General features: G+C 49.1%; 1 protein-coding gene across 3 annotated transcripts in view; it reads left to right on the top strand.

Annotated features, from left to right (window-relative positions):
- Positions 1 to 6136: 6136 nt before the first annotated feature.
- The window catches only part of SCLY (selenocysteine lyase), a 33129-nt gene continuing 19083 nt past the window's right edge, over positions 6137 to 20182 (top strand). The window contains exons 1-4 of one of the 3 annotated variants that reach the window (XM_019445383.2): positions 6138 to 6308; positions 8834 to 8946; positions 14741 to 14841; positions 17801 to 17954. In XM_019445383.2, coding sequence (XP_019300928.1) covers positions 6220 to 6308; positions 8834 to 8946; positions 14741 to 14841; positions 17801 to 17954 — 457 coding nt within the window. In that variant the 5' untranslated portion in view covers positions 6138 to 6219. Of the gene's footprint in view, positions 6309 to 8833; positions 8947 to 14740; positions 14842 to 17800; positions 17955 to 20182 lie in introns of those variants that run through there. The other 2 variants (XM_019445385.2, XM_053903062.1) reach the window with 2 other exon arrangements.

Raw genomic sequence — 20182 nt, 5'->3', positions numbered from 1 at the left:
AAACAAGATTTTTAAGAAGGTTAGCTAAGGGGAGTTCTACAAACAAAATGGAAATGATAAAAGGGAATATTTATAAATCATATATGATGATTACATTAAAAATATGCCGTTTGATACATGACAATGACATTTGAAAGTAGAGAAGGTCGAGGGAACAAAATGCAGGTGGGTTTCCTCACTTACTCTATGGTAAAATGTTGACGCCAGTAGACTTTATAAATCCCACGTGTAAGATATACTAAAAAAGCAGCCACTAAGAAAAATACGCTAAAAACAAACAAAAAAAAAAACCCAGTATGAAGTGCAGTGATATCAGCAAAATTGACAAAGAACTTCTGAAAACTTTCTCCCCCATAAAAGCAACAAGAAAATTGGCAACAATTCTCAGAGCCAGCTTCTCCAGAACTCTGGAAATTAATAACCAAAGGCAGTAATCGTAAGTAGAATTTACTTCAGTGATCTTAAGGAGAAGTCTCCGTAAGCACAGCAGATTTGTGCCACGTTAACTTACGCTGGCCCCAATTCCCACTCTAAGTCCATCCACAGTAGCCTTAAAAACTAACAGCCCACGTTTGCAGTGAAAACCAGGAACACCAGTAATTCGGTAATTGCGGAGGGAGCGGAGCACGGCTGGAACTCCTTCAAAGCCTCCTTCCCGGAGTCTGTCATTCTTTAACAAATCTGATAGCGTTGAAACGCTATCTGTATTTGGTCAGAATCTGAAACTTTATGCCTCAAAGGAAATCACCAAGACAGTAAAAAGCCCACAGAATGGGAAGAAACATTTGCTAAGATAAAGATAAAGGTATCCAGAAAAAAAAAAAAAAAGAATTCTTACCACTGAGCAAGTTCAGGATGACCGAACTTAAAAACGGACAGAGGAGGGCCGCCTGGGCGGCTCAGTCAGTTAAGCATCTGACTCTTGGTCTCAGCTCAGACCTTGATCTCGGGGTTAGGAGTTCAAGCCCCACATTGGGCTCGGTGCGGGGCGTGGAGCCTACTTGAAATGAAAATGGACAGAGGATCTGGATAGATGTTTCTCCAAGGAGGGTATACAGATGGCCAATAGGCACATGAAAAGATGTTCAAAGTCACTAGTGGCAGGAAAACTTCCCGTTCACTCCCCAATTCTTTCTTTTAAGTTGATTTATTTTGAGAAAGAGTGTGTTGGGGGGGAGGGGAAGGGGCAGAGAGAGAGGAGGCGAGAGAGAATCCCAAGCAGGCTCCGTGCCCTCAGTGCAGAGCCTGACATGGGGCTCAGTCCCATGAACTGTGAGGTCAAGACCCGAGCCAAAATCAAGAGTCGGGTGTTTAACGGACCGAGCCACCCAGGTGCCCCTTCACTACTCACTCGTGACACCAGACATGTGGGATTTTTCCCCGCACAGACCAGTTCTCTGACACCAGCTGGGTATCTTACGATTCAGTTTAGTTCCGACACCTGGACCTGCCGGGAGCATCAGCTCCCACAGGTTAAGAGCTCCCCGTCCTACAAGACTGCCCCCCACCCTTCAGATGCCAGTCCCAAGTCCTGGCCTCTGGCACTTCTGACTGGCTGCACACCAAGGCTTCGGTGACCCCCTCCATGGGTTCAGTAATTTGCTAGAACACATCACAGACCTCAGGACAACTTTACTAGATTACAGGCTCATTATAAAATGAGACGACTCAGGAACAGTCACTCAGAAGAGCTGCCTAAGTCAAGGTCAGGGGGAAGGGCACGGAAGATCTGTGTGCGCACAGATCCAGGAGTGTCCTCTCCAGCTGTGCACTCTGCCAGCACCCCACGTGTCCACCCGCCAGGACGCTCTCTAAACCCCTCCAGCCAGGGTTCTTACAGTGGCTTCATTATGCAGAGATGACTGATTAAATCACTGCCCGTTGATGCTTAGGTCTCCTCCTCAGAGACTGGGGGTGGGAGTGGGGGCTCAAAGTTCCAACCCTCTAATCAAATGACTGGTTTCCCCCCCACACCAAGCTTGAGTGTGGCAGAAAAGGGCTTGCTACAAATAACAAAAGATGTTCCTTTCACCTGTATTTCTGTCTCACCGAGAAATTCCAAGGGTTTTACGAGCTCTGTGCCAGGAAACAGGGACAAAGACCAGACATACATTTCTCATTATATTCCGCAATATCACAGTCGTTAGGGAAATGCAAATCAAGACCACTTCACAGCCACTAGGATGGCTAAAATAAAAGACAGTGACAAGGGTTGCTAGGGATGCTGGGAAATTGGAGTCCTCTACATTGCTGGTGCAATGCCCGTGCAGCCAGTTGTGAACACCTATCGGGACATTTCATCAAAAGTGAATACCAAGTGAACATAACAAGTTAACATATTACCCAGCAATTCCACTCCTAGGTATATAACCCAGAGAACTGAAAATATATCTCCATGTAAAAATGTGTACATAAATGTTCAGGGAAGCACTATTCTTCATAGTTTAAAACTGGAAACCCAAATGTCTGTCAACCGATGAACTGGAAAACAGGATGTGGTATAGCCAGGCAAAGGAATAGTAATCATCAATAGAAAGGAATTATGGAAACGTGCTACAACCTGGATGGACCTCAAAGACATGAACACGTCTGAAAGAAGCTATGGTTCCACATAAATGAAATGTCCAGAAAAGGCAAATCTATAGATACAGAAAGTAGCATTGTTGTTGCTAGGGGCTGTGGGGAGGAAGGAATGGAGACTGAATGCCAAATGAGTATAGTGTTCCTTTCGGGGGGTGACGAAAATGCTCTGGAATTAGTGATGATGGCTGCACAGCCTTGTAAATATACTAAATTGTACACTTAAAATGTTCTTTAATGTTTATTTTCGAGAGAGAGACAGAGACAGAGTGCTAGTGGGGGAGAGGCAGAGAGAGAGCGAGACACGGAACCCGAAGCAGGCTCCAGGCTCTGAACTGTCAGCACAGAACCCGACGTGGGGCTCAAACTCACAGACCGTGAGATCATGATCTGAGCCAAAGTCGGACGCTTAACTGACTGAGCCACCCAGGTGTCCCAAATTGTAGACTTTAAAGGGGAGAATTTAATGTATGTGAATTAAAACGATTTTACAACGCTATTGACAAATCAAGAAGGAATACTAAAAAAAAATGTTTGAATAACCCACAGGAAGGCAAGTAAAGAGAAACGGTGTTGAAAACCAGATGAAACAAACAGAAAACAGTAAGATGGTAACTTTAAGAGTCAACATTAAATATATGTAAATGAGCTAATCCACTGGAAGGCAAAGGCGGGCAGAATGGATTACTATCGTTTCGGAAGAGGTACCAACTTGTGAAAAACTGGAAAAAGCACCTCCTATCATTTACTACAACTGCATGTAGATCTACAATGATCTCAACATTGTCAGATAAAACTGTATCTCCAGGACCCAACAACGTAAGATTTACAGTGCCTGCCACTGTAATACAAAATTACAACCCCATACAAAATCACAGGCATGCAAGGAAGAAAATAAGACGCATGGCAAGGGGGAAAATCAGTCAAAAGGAGCAGACTCAAGAATGAGAAATATGACAGAATTAGTAGACTAGAGAATGAAAACAGTTCAAGAAGGTAGAGGGAAGACTGTTCATGTCGAGACATGGAAAATATACAAAAGACACAAATTCAACTTCCAGAAGAAAAATGCATACCTGTGATGAAGAAAATATACTAGATGGGCTTAACAACAGGTGATGTACTGCAGAAGAAAATATTCATGAACTTGAAGAAGATAGGACAGTAAAAACAGTACGGAATGAAACAAAGGTGGGACCAGAACTAGGGCAAAAAACAACAGAACTTCACTGAGCTGTGGGACAACTTCACACACCCAATATACTTGCAACGGGGGGGTCTTCAGAGGAGTAGGGAGGAGAAACTTATTTGAAGAAATAAGAGCCACTGGGTGGCTCAGTCGGTTAAACATCTGACTCTTCATTTCAGCTCAGGTCATGATCTCACGGTTTGTGAGTTCCAGCCCTTCCACGCTGATGGCACGGAGCCTTCCTGGGCTTCTCTCTCTCCTCTCTCTCTGCCCCTCCTCCACTCTCTCTCTCAAAACAAATAAACCTTAAAAATGTTTAAAAGTCAATAACAGAGCAAACATATTAAAAGCAGGCAAGAAATAAAGACACGTAGTATGTAGAGGAACAAAGTGACAGCAGATTTCTCATTGGAAACAATGCAAGTGAGAAAACAGTGGAGAAACATCTGTACTAACAGAAAGAAATTCAAGCTAAAATTCTTTATCTAGAGAAAATATCAAAGATGGAGGCAAAATAAAGACTTTTCTCAGGGGCACCCGGGGGGCTCAGTCGCTTAAGCGTCTGACTCTTGATTTCAGCACACGTCCTGATCTCTTGGTTCTTGGGATCGAGCCCCATGTCAGGCTCTGCACTGAGCACCGAGCCTGCTTGGAATCCTCTCTCGCTCCCTCTCTCTCTCTCCCAAAATAAATAAATAATAACTTTAAAAAAGGACTCTTCCCATGCATGTAAAAACAGAAGTCCTATCAGCAGACTAGCCCTAGAAAAAATTTTGAACAAAGTCCTCAGACAGAAGGAATACGGTATGAAATGGAAATGAGGAACCACACCGGGGTTTCTCAGCCTCAGCACTATTGCCATTTTGGGACAGATTATTTGTTGCTGTGGGGGCGGTCCTGTGTGTTGTAGGAAATTAGAGGCTTCTACTCACTAGGTCCCAGAAGGACCTACCCCCAATTATGACAACCAAAATTATCTGCAGGCATTGTCCAACGCCCCTTGGAGAGAAGAGTCACTCCCAGTTGAAAATCACCGTATTGGATGGATTTTTTCTTTTGTTTCAAAATTTTTAACCCTTTATGCTTCTAAGCAATAATCAGAGAATTCCTATGCTCAGGCATTCAGCTTACTAATTTGCTGATTGTCTATTCTATTCAGCTCATCTCTTGTGTTTTTAATTTTTTTTAATGTTTATTTTTGAGAGACAGAGAGAGACAGAGCATGAACGCGGGAGGGTCAGAGAGAGAGGGAGACACAGAATCGGAAGCAGGCTCCAGGCTCCGAGCTGTCAGCACAGAGCCCAACGCGGGGCTCGAACTCACGGACCAGACCGTGAGATCATGACCTGAGCTCAACCGACTGAGCCACCCAGGTGCCCCACCCTTGCTCTCTCTTAAGCCCATGCCCTCCCATCTCCCTCCAGGCCTCTGCCTCTTGTCTCTCATCTTCAGTTTTCTTGTTAGCTACCTCCCTGCAGTTTATAAACATGTTCAGTCTCTAAAATATTTCCCTTAATCTTGTAACCCCTTTTTGTGGCTCCTTCTCCTTTCAAACTTCAGGAAACTGTTGGCCACATTCTCAGTTCTTTCATATCCCATTCATCCGTCAACTCACTGTGCACTTTTCTGCCCTCTCCGCACTGCTGTACTCAAATTTCCCTTAGTAAATGCATCAGTGCTCCTAACTGTATACAGTAGACACTGTGCGGACGCCCGCTCCGCTGCACTCTACACTCTCATCTGCTCTTGGCCATGCTCTCCCAATTCCCTTTCTTTTCCTCCTCTGCTGATAGTTCTTGAACTGCTGGGTGTCTCCTTGCTTCTTAAATTTTGCTGTGTCCTTTGCTATGGCTGCACGTTGCAAGAAATGAGCTCACTTTGCCAGCAAGAATGAAAGGAAATAAGGAACCCAGAAATATAGAGGCTTGCAGAGCTGGAAGAGACAACGCCTGGATCCCAACAGGAGGTCAAACCGAGAAAGTCTACGAAAAGCCAGTTAGAATTCACCTTCTTGGCAAAGCATTCCCGAATTCAAATTCTGGGTCCTTCACTGCCCGTGTGAACTTGGGCAAGGTGCTGTGCTTTTCCATACCGTACCTCAATTTCCCCATATATAAGATGGGGACAACAGTGCCCCCTTGACAGGCCGGCCCCGGCCCCAGCCCCGGCCCGGCTGTCGCGCGTATGGACCAGTGCAGAATCCAGAGAGGCGCTCACTCCCGCCTCCTAGCCTCCGTGACCGCGCCCCCTGTGACGCACACCCGTCACCTGACCTCCCTCAGCCAATCGGCATCTCACCTGTGCTGGCCCCGGACATTGGCCCGAGTGCAAAGCTCAGCCAATCCGGACGCCGCCCGGGCCTCGCGGCCCCGCCCCCTCCGCCGGGCCTCCAGGAGACGCTCCCGGGTGCGACCCGCGCGGTCGGCCGGTTGGGGTAGTGCTGGGGCCCGATGGAGGCGGCCGTGGCGCTCACCGGGGATGCGCGCGGGCGCGCGGCGAGTCAGCCCGGCGACGGTGGAGAGAAGACCCCACCGGAGAGGTGCGCGCCGTGAGAGGGAAGCGGCCGGCGCCCTCCTCCGGGAAGCCCTCGGGGTTGGGAGGTCCCGCCCGGGGAGGCCGGATGCGGGCGGTGGGGAGCGGTGGGCAGGGGTCTCTCCAGGGAGGGTTCCCCGCCACCCCGGGGAGGTCGGAGGCGGGCACTGGTCTCTCCGGGGGAGGGACCCGCCCGGAGCGGGGCGCCAGCTGGCGGTCCCCGCGGGCCCGCGGCCGGGCGCGCTGTCGGCGGGGCGGCTCGCGTCGCGGGGTGCGAGGTGGGAAGCACCGCCGCGCCGGGGCTCCCGCGCCAAGTGACGTCCGGGAGTCAGCGCCCGAGTCCGGGGAGAGCGCGCGGGGCGGGGGAGCAGCCGCTGCACCGGCCCCGGGGCTGAGCCGAGCGCGCGGCTGGAGCGGAGGGCTTGGCAGGGCGGCGGTCAGCGAGCGGAGCCACGGAGCTCAGGAGGGACTTCGGGACGTGTATTCCAGGCGCGGGGGGAGGGGGTGGCGGGACAGGGGAGGAAGCAGGGCAACGTTGGGAGTCTTGTAAAAATCTAGGAGAGGGAGGTGGGGTGGACCGGAGTGGTGGCGGTGGTGGCGAAGGGGGGCTTCTGAGACGGAGCCGCAGGACTGGCTGGTGCACCCGCGCAGAGGAAGGAGGGTCTGCGGAGCGTGCCCCCCGGGCCCCTGGCCTGAGCAGTTGGCCTTCCGGTCCACTGTGCCCCTGCACCCGAATATGAGGAGGGTTTGTGTCTTTAAAATTCCGGTCCAGGCCGAAATCTGACCATCTTTTTCATTAGGCAGTCTACCTTGGTGGAGACTGAGCAAAGGGGCTAGGGGAAAGCCCTGCAGGGAGACTCGAGTGGAGAGGAGGCTCGCAATACCTTTTTATTACATTTTGGTAATGGACAGAACAGAGTTTAGCTTTCGCATCCGATAACGATAGCATCTTAAGGAAGAAGACAATAATAGAGCAGAGTTATCTATAAAATGTTCATCTGAAACTCAGGCCATGGATTAGCTCACCCCAGCAGCAGACTGAAAAGCTGCAGTCGCTGAGCAGACACTAGTAGCTTCAGGAAACTTAGGATACTTAGTAGGAAGTGTCAGCAAGATTAGGGGCCCTTGCAGATTTCAGTCACAGCAGAATCAGCACATTGCCAAGTGGGAGTGGCCAAGGGTCAAACTTGCCAAAGCCTCAAACCAATCAGGTGACTTTGGACAGCAAGATGTTGCATTAAAACACTGTGGTTAAAAAAACAACAGACTTTTAACAGCCACAGTTGGTAATTGTATTTGAATTTTCATGTGGATTGGTTTAATTAAACATTGTTATTGATTTTAGGGGCACCTGGGTAGCTCAGTCGGCCCACTTTGGCTCGGGTCGTGATGTCTTGGTTCCCGAGTTGGAGCCCCACATTGGGCTCACTGCTGACAGCACAGAGCCCACTTGGGATCCTCTGTCCCCGCCCCTCTCTGCCCCTCCTCCATTAGTGCGTGTGCTCTCTCTAAAATGAATAAAACATTTAAAAAACTGTTACTGATTTTAAAATCAGGTAAAATAATAGTATTAGGCAGGATTACCTATTGTATCTATTAAGAAAGTATCTGAAGGGTTTTGATACTGGTAAAAAGAAATACAGATAAATTTTATTTAGGAGGCATCTTTCAGGGGATGTGCTTTTCTGTGACACTTTGTTGCAAGTCCGGCCCCTGCTGTGTGCTGGCCATTGTTCTCAGTGTTGGTGACAGAGCAGTGAGGAGAACTGGCAAAGCCCATGGGCCTCTGCACCTGACCTTCTATTACTGCCTCTCGAGGCAGACAGTCGACAAGGAACCAGTGCAGTGTGTCAGAGGCTGCCGAGCGCCATGGGGATAGAGGAAGGAGCGGGGGTCTCCGGGTGCTGGGAGGAAGGGGACTGGCCGCTGTAGGGGGCTTCATGAGAAGGTCAAGATGGAGCAAAGACCCAAAAAGGAAAGTGGGGGGGGGCGTGGTCACTGGAGGCACAGGAAAGTGAGGGGGGGAGGGAGGAGAAGCAGGTCCGCTCAGGTCAGGGAGCAAAGGGGAGGGTGTGGGGAGGAGTGGGCACCCAGATCACCAGAGCCTCTGGCCAAACCAGAAATTACAGAGAAAAAAGAAAAACTTCTGGAATGTGTGGCTACTGGGTGTGCCTGGTTCCCCTCCTTCCGTGTGGAGGACAGGAGACAGATCTGTCCTTGTAACCAGGACCCTTGATCCTCCTACCAGGGGCTGGAAAGAGGTTTTGCAGATCTAAATGGATGCTCTCCTAGTGATTCTAGTAGAGGACGCTAGCAAATACTAGATTGTTGGAAAACCGGGCATACCTTCTCCGTAATTCATGAAGATTGGGGGATTGCCAAGTGCAGCTGGTGGAGCCTGCGTGGTGTTCGCGCAGAGAAGCTCCCTGCCCTTGCTGTTTGCTCCTGCGGAGGCGACGGACACAGGGCAGCCGTGCTCCGGGTTCCGTCTCCTTTCCCTTAACAGACACATCTTTGTTCTCTTTCCGGCAGGAAAGTTTACATGGACTATAACGCAACCACCCCGCTTGAGCCAGAGGTTATCCAGGTCGTGACCGAGGCCATGAGAGAAGCCTGGGGGAATCCCAGCAGTCCTTACCCCGCAGGTAATCCTAGAGGGTGCTCACAGATCCGAGATATGGAGGGCGGGGCACTCTCAGAGAAATTGTGCACCTCTTGCGGTCACTTGGTGTGGAGAGATTTTCTGTTAACTGCAGGTCTTAGGTGTAATTTTTGGTAGATTTTATTTGTTTGTTTTTAGAGAAGTCCAAACTTGTACACTGAGCTGGTTGATAATCTTTCATTGGGAACACACACACCGTCCCCCTTACTCAGATGAAAACGATGTTTTATGAAGAGCTATTTGTAATGACAATACCTATTGAAACCCTTTCGCGAATCTGTCTCAGTTGAGCCTTACAAAATTTGCAAAACCTTTAAATCATCAGGATTGCATATAATCCTGGCCTTTTTTTAAATGAAATTTACTTTAAAATTCTTAACGTCTGTTATAATAAAAATATTCTTATTTATTCTTGTGTTAATGTAGATCATTAAATTGGTGGTTTGGAAAATAATTTGCTTCAAGTCGGGAGTGTTATGTTTTTCACATAGTGATCTAAAGTTGTACCTTTTTAATTTAATGCTTATCAGATAATTAAGATAATATGGATTATGATGAACTAAAAGCTTTCAACAGTGTTGCCAAGCTCTAGGATTTAGTAATATTTGTATACAAGTTTACAGGCTTTTGTGGGTTTTCACATGTGTTCGTTTACTAAAAGCTTCACAGCTTGGTAACTAAAAGCTTTTTCAAAATCAGGTACTAGTCATTCATTAACTTCTTTGGTACGTTTATTCTAGTTAATCTTGTGGACGTTGCCTTGTATCTTATCTTTCCTCTAGTAAAATTGTATTTTCTGGTGAATTAAACTTGAGAATATGGAGGACAATAAAATGCTAATAAAAAACATTTATTATAAAGAAGTTTAAGAGTGACCTTGAAGGGGGCTCCTGGGCGGCTCAGTCGTTCAAGAGTCCGACTTTGGCTCAGGTCATGATCTCACAGTTCACGACTTCAAGCCGTGTGTGGGGCTCTGCAGACAGCCCGGAGCCTGGAGCCTGCTCCCCTCTCTCTCTGCCCCTCCCCTGCTCACGCTCTCGCTCTCTCTCTCTCTCAAAAATAAAAATAAACATTAAAAAAAGAAAAAAGGGGGCGCCTGGGTGGTGCAGTCGGTTAAGCGTCCGACTTCAGCCAGGTCACGATCTCGCAGTCCGTGAGTTCGAGCCCCGCGTCAGGCTCTGGGCTGATGGCTCGGAGCCTGGAGCCTGTTTCCGATTCTGTGTCTCCCTCTCTCTCTGCCCCTCCCCCGTTCATGCTCTGTCTCTCTCTGTCCCCCCAAAAAAAAAAAAAAAAAAAAGTTGAAAAAAATGAAAAAAGAACAACCTTGAAGGAGAAATTCCCCTTCTTGACCTGATGAAGCCTGTCACTGGCTTTCAGGTCGCCTTTGATGGCCTTTGTTTCTTTGTTAAGAACCATAACTAAAGTCTACATTACAATTCACTCGTTGATACTCAGGTAGAAATGGGGGGGGGGGGAGGGAAAGGAAAGAAAAGAAAAGAAAATCACCGTTATGATAGGATGGTTTGATTAGTGTCACAATTATGATTTAATAATGATAATAATTCCTTTGGGAGAATTTATTTTAGGGAAAATGTTAAGGACATGTAGGGAGAGTTGAGATGCCCAAGATGTTTGTCAAAGCCTTGCTTACAATGGTACAAAGCTAGAGACAACCTCAGCGTCCATCAGCCAAGGGCTTGTCCCGTAAAGTATGCTGAAACCCTCGAGTGGAGTTCTGGACCCTGTCAAAGCCATGGTGTGGACTATACCGATGACCTAGAAGCACAGTAGCAGCATATTGTTCAAGTGGGAAGGGCGTGTTATAAAACAAGAAGGTTTCTTTGTTTCCCATACCCACCCCCTAAGGAAAAATTGTGTGTGAGCCAGGGTAGAAAATGTATCATTTTGCTGTGAGAGACAGAAACCCCCAAGGAACAGCAGCTTATATAGGCGGAAGGTCATTTCTCTGACCGTCCGGGGCCCACGTGGTCACACGGCCAATGCCAGCGACCCCGGCTCCTTCCATTCTCTCCACTTGTCTCCTGTTCATTCCCCCAGTGGTCAAGATGGCTGCTCCTGCTCAGGCCATCACGTGCGCAGCCCAGCCCGTAGGAAGGAAAGAAAGAGGAGGGGAAAGCGATGCCCGAGTCCTTCAACGACACTTCTGGGAGTTGCATGTATCGCTCTGGCTTCTAACGGCTTGCCAGAGGTGGGTCCCATGGCCGTGCATTAGCATTCCAATTGCAGTGGGAGTTGGGAAATGAGGTCTTCATTCTTCATTCATCTGAGATTTTCTTCACCTAAATGTGGCCGTAATTCAGCCACGTGCCAGCTGGAGACGTCGCGGTCGTAGGAAGGGAGGGTGGCGGAGCGGACAGCCAGCAGCCTGAGCCCAGAGGACATGCACTTGGGCAGGGGATTGTGGGAGGTTCTGAGGACTTCTCTTTTCGTGGGGTGGGCACGGGGGTTCAAGAGCTGCAGGGGACAGTGCCACGTAGGGCCGTAGAGGCCACTGTGAGCGCCCGGCTTGCCTCTGACGTCACGCACAGTGTCTGCAGGACTCGGAGCGGAGCAGGGACACGGTCCATCCCAGCGGCTCGCAGCATTCTGGGCTCACAGCCCCTTTACGCTCTTTGAGCGTATGCAGGACTCCAGGGAGCTCTTGTTTATGTGCGCTGCACGCACAGATGTTTGCCACACTAGAGAGCAACACTGGGAAGCCTGAAATAAATATTTAGGAGTTCACTAACAAAACAGTGGTGAATCCATTACGTGTTAACTTTTTTGCGTGAAAAAGAAACTGCCTTCTCCCAAGAGCACAGATGTAGTGAGAAGAGTGTCATGGTCGTACACGTGAGAGCCTCTTTAGTGTCTGTCTAAACAAGAAAGTTGCTTTCCCGTACCTGCTTCTGTATCGAGTCTGTTGCAACATTCACATCATGTGGCTTCTGGAAAGCTCCGCTATGTGCTTTGGAGAAAATGAGAATAAAAAGACAAATAATGTCTTAGTATTAAGGTGAAACCGGTTTTGACCTTGTGGACCCCTGAAAGTGCCTGCCCCCCCCCCCCTCCAACCTGTGTTCCCCAGACCACAGTTTGAGAACAGCTGATTTAAGCAGTATTGGTTGGGGGCCTACCGGCGGCCGAGCACCGTTCTGGTGAGGGTACGAAGTGTATCACTGTGGCCCCTGCTTGGAGAATGGGCCACGGTGGGGTCCGTGGACGCGGGAGTCTGCTAGGAGAATATGTCAGCAGCAGCCTTGACTCCGCTGGTGGCTGGGCGGTGTGTGGGTGGGGTCGGATTCTGGCTATTCTTGATGGCAGAGACTTACGGGGAAAGGCAGGAGGGAAAGCTCACTGGGCCTGGCCCCTGGAAGGATGGAGTTGCTGTGGGTTTACTGAGCTAGGAAGGGCTTCGAGGAACAAGTCGGGGGGAGACAGGCTGCATCCAGCTTTGAGCAGGTGTAGTTTCAGATGCCCACCGGGAACCCGTTGGAGCGAGCAGAGTCTTGGGCACTGAGCTGGCGTTCGGTGTTGAGTTGCTCAGGGAGGGAGGGAGGACCCGAGGACCTGCCAGGGCGCAAGGCCGTCTGGAGTCTGGAATTGGAGCCCCGGCCCAGCGAGGGACGCGTTGGAGGAGGGAGCCACCCTGCGAGCTGCTGCTGGCAGTGGGGGGGAGGTGAGGACCTGGATTTGGCACGCGGGGACCTTGGTCAGAGGAGATTTGGGAGCCTGGTTGCCGTGGGTTCAAGAGGGAACGGAAGGGCGGGTGGAGATGGGCAAGGGAGAGAAGAAGCAGGCCATTGCTGGGGGAGGTCGAGGGGCTCTGGTGTGCGGGGCAGCCCAGTGAAGGAGGGCTGCTTTAAGGGACCGCGGGAGCCACACGCCCCTTACTCCCTCTTGCACCCAGAGAGGAGTCCGGAGTCTCCTGTGGCGTCAGTTACAAGCACCAACCTTTACGCTTAGCTACACTAACAGCTGCAGACATTGGTGACGATTGACAGTGAGAACGCGCACACCCACGCGTCTCCCACCTACTGGGTCCCAGCAGTGCTGCTGCGTCCCCTGGATCCCTTTCTTTCTAAATTTGCACGTGTTTCCCATGAGCCCCTGAGTTACAGGCACAAGGAGCCACCCGTGTGTGTGTGTAAGAGAGAGGACTTTCTCCCATCACAGTGCCGTCGTCAAACCTGAGAACGCGGCAGTGAGCACAGCGGTTTTCAGATGCATCCATGCCGTCGGGGCGTCCGGAGCTCGTGTCCTTTCACGGGGGAGAGCGCCCCTCCACGTGGAGGCACCACTGTCTCCACGCCTTCACCTGCCGGACACGCGAGCGGTTTCCAGCTTCTGGCTGTCAGCAGTGACGCTGCTGGGACCGTCGCCAGGGACGTCGCTTGCTTTCCTCTCAGTGAAGAGTAACTGCCGTGAATGCGTAGGGACGGGGTGGCTGCATCGCACGGCGGGGGCACGTGTGGCTCCTTAAGGAACTGCTGTCCTGCGTCCAGCGTGGCCGTGGCACGTCCTGTCCCCGTCGTGGTGGTCCCTCCGTGGCCTCCTGAGCGCTCGGAACAGTCAGTCGTCACTTCAGCTGCTCTCCTGGCCACAGAGTGGTGGGGACGTGGCCCCAGGAGCCCTTACTCAGAAACGCCCGGAGGCTTGTGGAGAAGGGCAAAAAGTGAATAGAGGGCGGCTTTTGCAAAGTAACAGGTGAATTAGGAAACCCACCTTTGGAAAGAAATCGCCGTGAAGTGCTTATGTGAAGGTCTCGAGGTGCGTTGGGAAAGACGGGGCGGGGGGGGGGGGGTCATACTCCAATCCAGCAGCACCACAGACCATCACGACTTAGAAGGCAAATCCATACGAGAGTTGGGCGCCCGGGTGGCTCAGTCGGTTGAGCATCTGACTTCAGCTCAGGTCATGATCTCGCGGTTCGTGAGTTCGGGCCCCACAGGGAGCTCTGTGCTGACTAGTGCAGAGCCTTCTTGCTTGGGATTCTCTCCGCCCTCCCCCCCCCCCCCCCCCGCCCCGCCCACGCCCTCTCTCAAAAATAAATTAAACATTGAAAAAAAATCTATACAATAGTCTTTTAAGGATTGTGTCAATTTCTTTGTATATTAATTTTTACCACGTGATTTTACATTTCTGTTTATGTATGATTGACTGGTTTCATGGTGCCTGCTACCACCCCCCCCTTTTTTTTTTTTACAAGTAGGGCTGAATACTCACCCAACTTTGTTCTACAGACTAAGGAAGAGGGGCCACTGACACCTCAGAATTCCCCTCCTGCCTGCCCTTCCTTTCGCTACTACATACAATTTGGGTCCTTCTGTCTCACCAGCCGGTGACACTGGCTGAGTGGCCTCCGTGTGACCGTGGGTCTGTCCCCGAGGCTGTAACCTGTGTCGTGCACCATTGGACCTTGTGTTGAGGGCTCATGAGCTCTCTTGAGCTTATTTCTGGTGTTTTGCAGCATGATCTTAAGCAAATTATTCCATCCTTTGGCCCTCCTGTCTTGATGGGGAGGGGCAGGGCAGATGGCCATGGCTCCCCTGTCCTGTAGCCTCTGGTAAGACGACGAGCACGTCTGCGGGGACTTCAGGGTCCCTGCGCCGGCTCATTCCTAGGTTGTGGCCTGTTGCTTTCACGCCAACGGGACACGGGTCGTCTCAGAATCGCCCACCGAGAGCGGTTCCTTCACGTCTGGTTGTTGTTCTAAACGCGTGTTTGTTGGGAAACCTCAAAGCCACGGTAGTGACTGTCCGTTTTGGTCTCTCGAGGTAAGAAGGCCAAGGACATTATTGACACAGCTCGGGACAACCTTGCGAAGATGATAGGTGGGAAACCCCAGGACATAATCTTCACTTCCGGGGGCACCGAGGTAAAGTCTCTAGACAGGCTCACCGTCTTTTCACTGTAAGTCATGTGAAAACATAAAATGTGATTCCCTCTTGGTATTTTTTTAAAAGAAGAGGGATACTTGGTCTTGCTGTTTTGCAAATTAGCTTGATATAATTAGCCAATATATATCCTATAAATAAATTCCAGGTGGCTGATAGGATGTTTGTGATGTGTGTACATTGACTTGCTTTGCATCATTTCAACGAAGAGAGTTTGCCTTTTATTTTGCCCTGGAATTAGTCTTTTAAATCCCTTATTGTTGCCTTATTAAGAGTTTGAGGTTTGACCCATTTCAGATGCACTTTTATTTTTATTTTAAAAATTTTTAAGTGTTTATTTATATTTGAGAGAGACAGAGAGATAGAGACAGAGTGTGAGCAGGGGAGGGGCAGAGAGAGAGAGACACACAGAATCCGAAGCAGGCTCCAGGCTCTGAGCTGTCGGCACGGAGCCCCATGTGGGGCTCGAACTCACGAACTGTGAGGTCTGGACTGAGCCGAAGCCGGATGCTTAACCGATTGAGTGACCCAGGTGCCCCATGTACTTTTAAATTGGTAGGAAAACTCAGAGACAGTGTGATGCTTCTCAGTTAGTAATGGTCACTGTCTTGCTTCCCACAGGTGATGTGACTGTCCACATAGAAAACCCAGGAGAGGGCCACCTGGGTTAAGCGTTGGTTAAGCATTGGAATTCTCTCTCCCCCTCTCTCTCTCTGCCCCTCCCCTGCTCACGCTCTCGCTTTCAAAATAAATAAACTTGAAAAGAAAGCCCAGGAGAATCTGCAGCTAGGTTATCAGAGCTAATAAGAACATTTAGCAGTTATGAGATACAAAAACCAGTTGTGTTTCTGTGTCCCCTCACATGCACGTGTGTTGTGGAAAATCAACCTCTGTGCTCCAGAGCCAAAATGTAACACGCAGAGACGGTCTGGGGACAAAGAGGGACAACAGTTTTATCACTTTGCCAGGCAAAGGAGGCCACAGCAGGCTAGTGCCTTCAAAACTGCAGACCGGCCCGGGGTAAAAGGCTGAGGGGTTTTAGAGGAAAATACAGGATCCAGGCAGTGCCGGTAGGAATCTGGACCGGGATGCCAGCCGCGTTCGTCATCTTCAAGATGGTCTTGTGACCAGCGATGGCGCCGACTATCAAGCCTCATTACTGAGAATCAATACCGAGTCCCTGGAACAAAGGATTCTGCAGAAAAACAAGCGGAGGGGAGGAGGCTTGAAGAATGAGGAAGAGGAAAATTGGTTCGGTTTAAAGTCAAGCCTTGCTGGGGCATTAGTGTGTCCGCCTTCATTTTCCATCTTTGCGTTTCTGTAGCAGCTTCAGGTGCTTACCAGAGCACGGAAAATAGCAAATACTTAGGAAATAAGCCTAATAAAAAAGAATTTGTAAGACCTGTTTTTTTAAACGTCTTTTTTTTAAATGTATTTATTTTGAGAGAGAGAGAGAGAACACGAGCAGGGGAGGGGCAGAGAGAGAGGGAGAGAGAATCCCAAGCAGGCTCCAGGCTCTGCACTGTCGGCACAGAGCCCGATGGGAGGCTCGAGCTCTCAAACCGGTGAGATCAGGACCTGAGCTGAAATCAGGAGTTGGGCACTCACCTGACTGAGCCACCCAGGCACCCCTGCATTTACATTTACATTTGACACACATTTCTCTGAGATAAGTTTTTTGTTTTGTGGTTTTAAAGTCTTCTACTCTGAACCCTTCACTTACCCTCTCTTGATACAGAAACCAATATTGTTAGTTTGCTAGTGTCTTCCAGGGAGAGTCTATGCGTTAAAAGTATGTAGATTTATATATATTTTTTTAAAAGATGTTTATTTATTTTTGAGAGAGAGAGGGAGTGCACGTGAGCGGGGAGGGGCAGACAGAGAGGGAGACACAGAATCCGAAGCCGGCTCCGGGCTCCAAGCTATCAGCACAGAGCCCCACGCGGGGCTCGAACTCAAGAGCCATGAGATCATGACCTGAGCCGAAGTCGGATGCTCAACCGACTGAGCCACCCAGGTGCCCCTGTATATTCTTTTTAAAAAGACGTTTCTTTATTTTTGAGAGGGAGAGGGAGATCGAGGATCCAAAGCGGGCTCCATGCTGTCAGCACAGAGCCCGATGCAGGGCTCGAACTCACGAACTGTGAGATCATGATCTGAGCTGAAGTCAGATGCTCGACCAACTGAGCCACCCAGGCGGCGCCCCTGGATTTATATATTCTTTTCACCTTTGGAAGCATATTTTTGCATATATAAACAAATGTGTGTGTATTTCCTCTTTTTGATAGAAATTGGATAGGTTACTGCATATAATGTCTGTGACCTTTTCGTAAATTACTATCACGTAGCAAGTGTATTTGTATGTGAGACCCTTCGGTATCTGCGCATAAAGGGTTTCCTTGGTGTTTATGCCTCGGTGCACAGTGAACATTGTTGCCTGAGTTATTTGCCGGGCTCTCTTACTGGTGGACGCTGAAGGCTTTCTGAGGTTGAGCTATTTCCGGCTTCCCCCTCAGGAAGGACCTCTGCGCATGATTTCGCTTTGTGCAACTATAGCAACAGGATCAAGTCCGAGAAGCAGACGTGCCGGGTCAGAGGGCTCATTTGATAGTTAGAAAATGGTCAGATTGCACTCCCGTCAGCAGTGGGTACCGGGGCCCAATATTCTTTTTTTGATGGTTTCTAAAATTTAAAAATTCGTAACACTGCCTAACCAGACAGGCATAAGTGGCTGGAAACGAATTCTGACGTTACCGAAAGTTTGAAACCCCCACCCTTGGTCGCCGAGCATTCAAAAGGTGCAGCCCAGAAGTTGAACGTCTTTGGGACTGTTTTTTTCCTTCTAAACGTTAGCCACGAGGACGATGAAGTGAGAGAGTGCCACCGTCGCCCTCCCCTGAGCGCAGGTCTTACGAATGTTCTTTCTGCTGCCTCCCGCAGTCCAACAACTTGGTGATCCATTCCGTGGTGCGGCACTTCCAGCACACCCGCAGCGCAGAGGGGGACGGGGCCGTGCCCCACCTCGTCACCTGCACCGTGGAACACGACTCCATCCGCCTGCCCCTGGAGCACCTGGCGAACGAGCAGGTGGCCGGTGAGTGACCAGCCTGGCGGGATGCCCGCGGGGCAGCTCCGCTTACCTCCAGTACCGGCTTCCAAGAGGAGGAACTCGCCCCTGGGACCTGCGGAATCATGCGCCCTCCTGCATGCGGTCCTCAGGTGCGGGGGCCACACGGCCTGTTCCCACGTGGGGGTAATCTGTAAACTGTAAATGCTGCCAGTTTCCCCCTTAGGGACAAACTGGGTCATCAGCGTGTAGAACTAGTCATCTGATTTACTGAATGACACTTCAGACTCTTGTACGTAACACGTATGCACATAGTGAAATCGTATGCCTGTCAGTGCTAAGCAGGGCTCTTCACTTGGATATTAATTAAATCTTGGCTTCTTTCTCTGTGAATAACTGTGCTCCTGCTGCACGACTTCAGCTCGACACAGTGGGCGTGACTAGCCAGGCAGGCCGCGGGGTCGGGCGAGCTTGGCCAGCAGCAGCCCTCGGCACCTTTCCCTTCCCCTGTGATACGAAGTCTTGAGACGCCGGGTGCAGACCGCGGACTTTTGAAACCTAAGAGCCTTTTGCTCCCTCAAGACAGCCCGGGTAAACACTTTCCTTTAAACAGACTGACGTCTCAGCCTTCCTCTTCCATCTGCCTGGAAACCTGAAGGTGAATCACGGGAAAGTATTTTTATCATAATGATAAAGGACACAATGCCATGAAGCTCCACTTGACGATGAAGGCTTTTTGTTGATTTTCCCGTTGGACTGGTAGGAGAGTTTTTCTCTTTATGGTCTTACCATACTACTACTTTATTTTATTTTATTTTTAATGTTTATTTACTTACTTTTGAGAGAGAGAGAGTGTGTGTGTGTGTGAGTGAGGGAGGGGCAGAGAGAGAGAGAGAGAGAGAGAGAGAGAGAGAGAGATTGAGAGTCTCAAGCAGGCTTCATGCTCAGCGCAGAACCCAACATGGGGCTCAATCCCACAACCCTAGGATCATGACCTGAGCTGAAATCAAGAGTCAGACACTCAACCTACTGAGCCACCCAGGTGCCCCGAAAAAAAAATGGACTTTCAAACAAAGACTATAACAAGAAACAAAGAAGGACGCTAAATAATCATAAAGGGAATAATCTAATAAGAAGATACAACATTTATACATTTACAATGTGTGTAAATATTTATGCACACAACGTGGGAGCACCCAAATACCTAAAGCCGCTAACAACAAAGGAAGTAATCCATAGTAATACAATAATAGTAGGGACATCTAGCAACCAACTTACATCAGTGGATTGATTATCCAAACAAAAAATCAATAAGGAAATTGTGGCTTTGAATGACAAATTGGACCAGATAGATCCAACAGATATCTTCAGAACATTCCATCCTAAAACATCAGATTGCACATTCTTTTCAAGTGCACATGGAGCGTTCTTCAGAAAAGATCACATTAGGCCACAAAACAAGTCTCAACAAATTAAGAAAGACTGAAGTCATACCATGCCTCTTTTCCAGCCACAATGCGATGAAACTAGAAGTCAACCACAAGAAAAACTCGGGAAAGAGAACAGAAAACATGCTACTAACCAGTGAGTGGGTCAACCGACTTCAGAAAAGAAATTAAAAAATACATGGAGACAAAGGAAACTGAAACACAACAGTCCAAAGAATTTGAGATGCAGCGAAAGCTGCTCAAAGAGGGACATTTATGGCAATATAGGCCTAGCTCAAGAAGCAAGGAAAAATCTCAAATAAACAATGTTACCTTACACCTAAAGGAGCTAGAAAAAGAAAAACAAACAAAACCCATAACCAGGAGAAGGAAGGAAATAGTAAAGATTAGAGCAAAAATGAATGGAATAGAAACTAAAAACAAAACAAAACAAAAACCAGATCAGTGAAACTAGGAGCCGGTTCTTTGAAAAGATCAACAAAATCGATAAGCCTTTAGCCAGACTCATGAAAATAAAAAATAACCCCGCACAAAGTCACAAATAAAAGAGGAGAAATAATAACCAACACTACAGAAATACAAAAGATTATAAGAGAATATTATGAACCATTTATGGCAACAAATTGGACAACCTAAAAGAGATGGGTAAGTCCCCAGAAACATACAACCTCCTAAAACTGAAGCAGGAAGAAGTAGAAGATTTGAACAGACCAGTGACCAGCAATGAAATTGTATCAGTAATCAAAAACTCCCAACAGGGGCGCCTGGGTGGCTCAGTCGGTTAAGCGGCCGACTTCGGCTCAGGTC

This window comes from Panthera pardus, unplaced genomic scaffold, assembly GCF_024362965.1.
Source record: "Panthera pardus isolate Hobbes unplaced genomic scaffold, ASM2436296v1 HiC_scaffold_10, whole genome shotgun sequence".
In the NCBI taxonomy this organism is placed as follows: domain Eukaryota; kingdom Metazoa; phylum Chordata; class Mammalia; order Carnivora; family Felidae; genus Panthera; species Panthera pardus.
This window is presented reverse-complemented; position numbering and strand designations above follow the sequence as displayed.